We start from the raw sequence: 6,000 nt of genomic DNA on the forward strand, positions 1-6,000 counted from the left end.
GGGATGGAATTAAAGACCAGATTATAATAAATTAGGGTAAGTGAAACCAAAGGGTGAACATCATGTGTTCCAGAGATAGAGGAACAAGAGGGGAAATAAATAGAACAATGCTAAAGAAAACAAGAAAATAAATATGAAGATTTATTTTAAAATTGGGCAAAGGACTACGTTTAAAGGTGAATAGGGGCTGGGCGCGGTGGCTCACGCCTGTAATCCTAGCACTCTGGGAGGCCGAGGCGGGCGGATTGTTTGAGCTCAGGAGTTCGAGACCAGCCTGAGCAAGAGCGAGACCCCGTCTCTACTAAAAATAGAAAGAAATTAATCGGACAACTAAAAATAGATAGAAAAAATTAGCCAGGCATGGTGGCGCATGCCTGTAGTCCCAGCTACTTGGGATGCTGAGGCAGAAGGATTGCTTGAGCCCAGGAGTGTGAGATTGCTGTGAGCTAGGCTAACACCACGGCACTCACTCTAGCCTGGGCAAAAGAGTGAGACTCTGTCTCAAAAAAAAAAAAAAAAAAAAAAAACAGTGAATAGGAGAAACTTGAGGGAAAATGGCAATACTGAAACATGGGGAGCTTAAGTATGGCAGGAAGATATCTAGAAGCTAGGAAGGGCACAAGTAGATGGGACTTAGGAAGGGAAGAATCACTGTTTCGCTGAGGCTGTTTCAAAGGCAGAGCCACCAAAGAGTGGAGGTCAGTGAGGTCGCACCAGACAGCTCTGATGTCACAGGCAGGGATGTTTGCAGGGAAAGAGTCTCAGCACTTGGAATTCAAGTCCTAGCTTTGAAAGGCTGAGCAAGCTACAACCTCTCTAACTCCAGTTTTCCCTATCTGTAACATCTACCTTTACAGGGTGGTTGTGTAAAATAAATGAGGTAACATATGAATGCACCTATCACACCGTACAGTAAACTGTTTATTTTACTGTCTCTCACAGGGAGGGACCATCCTTTATCTCCCTCCTTTCACCTGTGTCTGGCAAAAAGTAGGGACTCAATAAATGCCTCTAAGAAAAGAAATGTAAGAGTAAAATAAAAATAGAACCGAATGAGAATGAGTGGTGGAAAGGGAAGAGGGAGGGAAGAGAAGGAAAGCAGCCACGGGGTACTTAATTAACATCAACAAGCTTTTGAATGAATCTGAGTAGAACTTTAAAGAAAAGGAAGTTGGTCTAGGACAGCTTCTTCAGGAACTGGGCTAGGGAGTTAATTGAAGAAGTACAAAAACAAGTGGCAGGGCAGCTTGAAGTAGGACAGCATGAATTTGTAGTAGGTCAAGTTAGCACAATTTTTCACTACCTCTAGCACGGCATATTCTAATAGCAACGAATGCAGTCTGATGAACAAAATTTCTTTCAAATTCCTTCTAAAAAGGATTGAACATCCAATTAATGTAATTTCTATCAAAAGGAATTAGAATAAAGCATTTCTTAGCTTATTTTCTCCCCAAATATGTCACAGGTACAAATGATGCTGATTTCTTTTAAAACCTTCAGGGATGCAAAGGAAATTTTTTAAATATACAGATAAGATTCCTGCCAGTGCCTTAATCTAAGACAGGCAGGTAAAAGAGGCTGTAAACATACACATTCATTTGGAAAAGATATGTTAGTACCTGGCACAGGACGTGCAGGCCTGGGGTGGCTAAGTGGGGAAAACCTGTGAGGGTTTGTATGTATTAGTTCAGGGTAGGGAGGGAAGTATTCAGAGAGAAAACATTTGGTAAACCTGAGACAAAAGCAAGATTTAGGGAATTATGTTGAGGGTGACTGTGCAGGACAGTGGTGGTGAGATAAACACATGCCTGTGATACTGCATGGGAATGAATGCTTTTGTGAGCTTGCTTGTTAATTTCCAGTGACGCCTCAACCTAGAATTATACAATCCCATTTTGGGGAAAAAACCAGGAGTTTTACAGACTATCTATCTACATTTTCCAGCATCCTTTCTAAAAATATTATGAGGAAGTAATTTTAAAATTAACTATTTAAATAAGGGTATTAAAAGGGGAAAGCATCTTTGCAGTCACTTCAATTTCTTAATAAATTATTTTAGGAATATTACCTACCTATTTTGACTCTCCCCCTTTCAGGACCTTCTCCCATTACTAGGATATTTGCTGGTTTCTAGAAATAAAAATAGAGCATTCAAATTACTATGTTTATTCTTTTGACATGCTCTAAAATGGAGAAAAGTTCTTATAATATGAAAATATCATTTCTGTATTTTTATCAAAACTATAATCAAATATTAAGTACCCTCTGCATAGTAGTTAAAGCATTTGACATACCTGAAGTTAGCACTAACTTTATATAAACATTCTTGCCATGGAAACATACCTTATTTTCAAAATCATATCATACAAATAATTACAAAGCAATTAAATCTATCATTTCTATTCACCCTGTAAAATAAAACTAATAATTTTTAAACCTGCACAAATTATAAACTGTCTGCTTACTGTCAACAACAAAGAGTTTATGTGGTTGAAAATTTTTCTGTAAAATTTCAAACCACAACATAATTGCCTTTATTTAAGTAAATCAAATGGAATATTCCTTGTTAAATATTTTCTACACTACCATAGGAAAACATGATCGACATTCAACAGACTCCATTAAAATTCATGTATCAGGCCGGGCACGGTGGCTCAGGCCTGTAATCCTAGCACTCTGGGAGGCCGAGGCGGGCGGATTGTTTGAGCTCAGGAGTTCGAAACCAGCCTGAGCAAGAGCGAGACCCTGTCTCTACTAAAATTAGAAAGAAATTAATCAGACAACTAAAAATACATAGAAAAAATTAGCCGGGCACGGTGGCGCATGCCTGTAGTCCCAGCTACTCGGGAGGCTGAGGCAGAAGGATTGCTCGAGCCCAGAAGTTTGAGGTTGCTGTGAGCTAGGATGACGCCACAGCACTCTAGCCCTGGCAACACAGTGAAACTCTGTCTCAAAAAAAAAAAAAAAAAAAATTCATGTATCAGCTATAGTACATGCAAAAGCAAGATATTCCAAATATAATTTCAAGATGTAGGAAAATAAAAACCAAGGCTAATACAGAACTATATAAAGAAAAGAGTAGGCTACAAATGTATCTCTACCATTTTTTAAGCCATCCTCATCTGCAGACATTTGGAAACAGAGAAACTGTGGAGATAGGTTTTTGTTGGGTGAAGGGGACAAGTAAGTCTCCGGTATAGACTCTTCAGAGAGAAAATATGTTGTTTTTATCTTATTGGACTCATTTATTCAATCAATAAATATATTTTTAGTGTCTTCTTGGGACAAAGAACCATGCTAAGCATTAAGACAAAAAACAAAAGCACAGTAAAAACCAAGTTCCTAAACTCCAGATGCTCACTACATAAGTAGAAAAAAAATTAAGAAGCATTATATAATATTAGGAGATAATGCTATGTATGAGTTATAGAGAGGATTGAGGTCTTGGGTTAGAGATTAAACTGGATTACTTTTACGATCCCTTCCAATTTGATTTTCTTTGAACGTTTCAATGAAAACAATAAGCACTAAAAAAATACTTCAAAGGAGGAAGTGACTAACTAGAGATTTCACTGTTAAGGGAAACGTTCACGGGGCTGGGGGTGGGAACAGTGTCCATAGCCAGATCCTGAAAAATGACCAGGAGCCAGCATGGCAGAGTAGAGGGAGGGCAAGGATGCCACAGGAGATGGCAAAGGCTGTAAACAGGGATGTGCAGGACACAGTAATAAGTCTCACTGGACAGAAATGAGAGGGCTCATGTTGACGGTGGTAGGATGAATCTAGTCTTAAATGCCAGGTCAAGTAATCTGAGCCTCATGTTACAGGCAGTGAGAATACAGGAGAGGGGGAGCTACCGGAACTGGGTGTCAGCTGATCAGAGTTTTGTCCAATGTCTTGTCAGCAGGACAAAGAGGGAGGTATGGAGCTGAGAAGCATTTTAGAGGAGAAAATTAACAGGACTTTTGACTGGTTCAAGTCAAAAGATTAAGAAAAAAGGGTGGTAAAGATTTTGCCAAGGTTTTGAGTTTGTGTGACTAAAAGAATGCTGGTGCCTTTTTATGGAAATAGAACAATTATGAGAGGTACTGGTTTGGGATGGGAAATAACCAAGAGAAGGGGATGACATACTGAGTTTGAGCAATGTGAAATGCCTGAGGCATACTAGCCCGGGGAGTGGGAGCAGGAAGATTTGGGCTTGAAGTTATTGTCACTGGAGTGTGATAACTGAAAACATAAGACTGGACTGGTTCACCACAGCAGAAAGAGAAAAATAGCATCAGACAGAATCTGGACCTTCGAAATTCAAATCTGGAAACTATTATATTTATCAAAGACCCATTATGTATAAAATGTACTTCAGACTTTCAAGGAACAAAGAGAAATAAAACATGAAGACCTTGACTTTAAGGAGCTTAAATCTAGTAGGGAAAGAGAGAGATGGCTTTTTAGAACATGAGGCAGATTATGGAAAGTACCAAAGGAAAAAGAAAAATTGCTGCGAATGAATGATTTTTTTTCCATTGTACATCAGGATAGTCTTTAGGAAGATGACTTTGGATGACTTTAAGTAAGGATGACTAAGATTTCAATAAGCATAAAAAAAAAAAAAGAATGATTTTTCAGGCTCATAGACCCCTACAGGTTAAGGACATGGTCACATAAGGACACAGACACGGTGTACTGAGACTTTGTGTTGTGATGTGACTAGAGCATAAAATGTCCAGTGTAGAAATAAGACTAGAAAACTATGTTGGGAATAAAATGCCACATTAAAGAAACTGGAATTTATTCTACAGGCAAAGCCAATACAGAACAGTGAGACAATCAGATTTATATTTAGGAAGAAAGTCTGGCAGTGATGTGAAGGACAGAGTAGAAAGGATGAATGCACCACAAAGCAGAGAGACAGAGAGACCAGCCGGAAATGGGCTACAATAGTCGATGGAAATGTAAGGACACCCTAACTGTGACAAGGGTCACAGAGGAACGTAGAAAAGCATTTCAAGGCCAAAGTTCAAGATTTGATATTGCTTTTCACTTTTTTACACCATCCTCTCCACCCTCATTCATTCAACAAATATTGATTGATCAGATCACATACTAAGTAACAGGCAGTGGTTTAGATGCTAAAGATGCAGCAGAAAACAAAAATGGGCAAGGGAAAAATCCTTGCCCTCATAGAGCTTACATTCCGGTGGGAAGAGAAAGGCAATAAACAAATATACAGCACGTCATATATTGATAAATACTGTGTAAAAACAAAACAAGGAAAATACAAAAGATTGCCACAATTAGGTGCTCTGAGGGTCTCTGCCCTTACAGAACAACTACATGCTCCATAAGAAACAAGCCAGGTGCGGTGGGTGTGAGCCCATAGTCCCAGCTATTTGGGAGGCTAAGGTGGGAGGATGGCTTGAACCCAGGAGTTCAACCCCATCGCTAAAAAAGAAAAGAAAAGAGGGGAGAGGAGGGGAGGGGAGGAGAGGGGAGGAGAGGGGAGGAGAGGAGAGGAGAGGAGAGGAGAGGAGAGACATTCCTTGAAGCATGCTGGTCTCACATCTCACAAGGCGTTAGGGATATCTACGACTTTTACCTACACTCCAAATGACGTGTGCTTCTGGCTGGGAAGTTAAAGAAAGGCAGGATGGGCCTGACAGCAGATGCCAATAATGCACACTTCAGGAAATTTGTAGCCTCAAATATTTATGTTAGTAAAGAAGAAAGACCGAAAAATAATGAATTATGGGCCCAAGTTAAGAAGTTTTAGAAAAGAGAGAGAAGTTCAAGAGAATAAACTAAAAGAAAGTAGAAGTAAAAAGGTAAAGGTAAGGGTAGAAATCTATGAATCAGAGAGGACTTATGAAGCCTCTGAGACAACTGGAGCAAGAAGAGAGAAGGTGCAAATAAACTACATTGCGAATGACAAAAACATAAGTATAGATCCAGGAGATGACAGAAGAATAAAAGAATCCTATAAAGAACTTTATATCTATTAAT

General features: G+C 39.2%; 1 protein-coding gene across 2 annotated transcripts in view; it reads right to left on the bottom strand.

Annotated features, from left to right (window-relative positions):
• Positions 1-6,000, bottom strand: part of CDK19 (cyclin-dependent kinase 19) — a 197,888-nt gene that overhangs the window by 21,900 nt on the left and 169,988 nt on the right. For both annotated transcript variants that reach the window (XM_012651233.1, XM_012651234.1), the window contains exon 5: positions 2,073-2,130. In XM_012651233.1, the coding sequence (XP_012506687.1) occupies positions 2,073-2,130 (58 nt within the window). The remainder of the gene's footprint in view (positions 1-2,072; positions 2,131-6,000) is intronic.

The sequence above is a fragment of the Propithecus coquereli genome, unplaced genomic scaffold (genome assembly GCF_000956105.1).
Source record: "Propithecus coquereli isolate 6110/MARCELLA unplaced genomic scaffold, Pcoq_1.0 Scaffold35, whole genome shotgun sequence".
NCBI classification, from domain to species: Eukaryota; Metazoa; Chordata; class Mammalia; order Primates; family Indriidae; genus Propithecus; species Propithecus coquereli.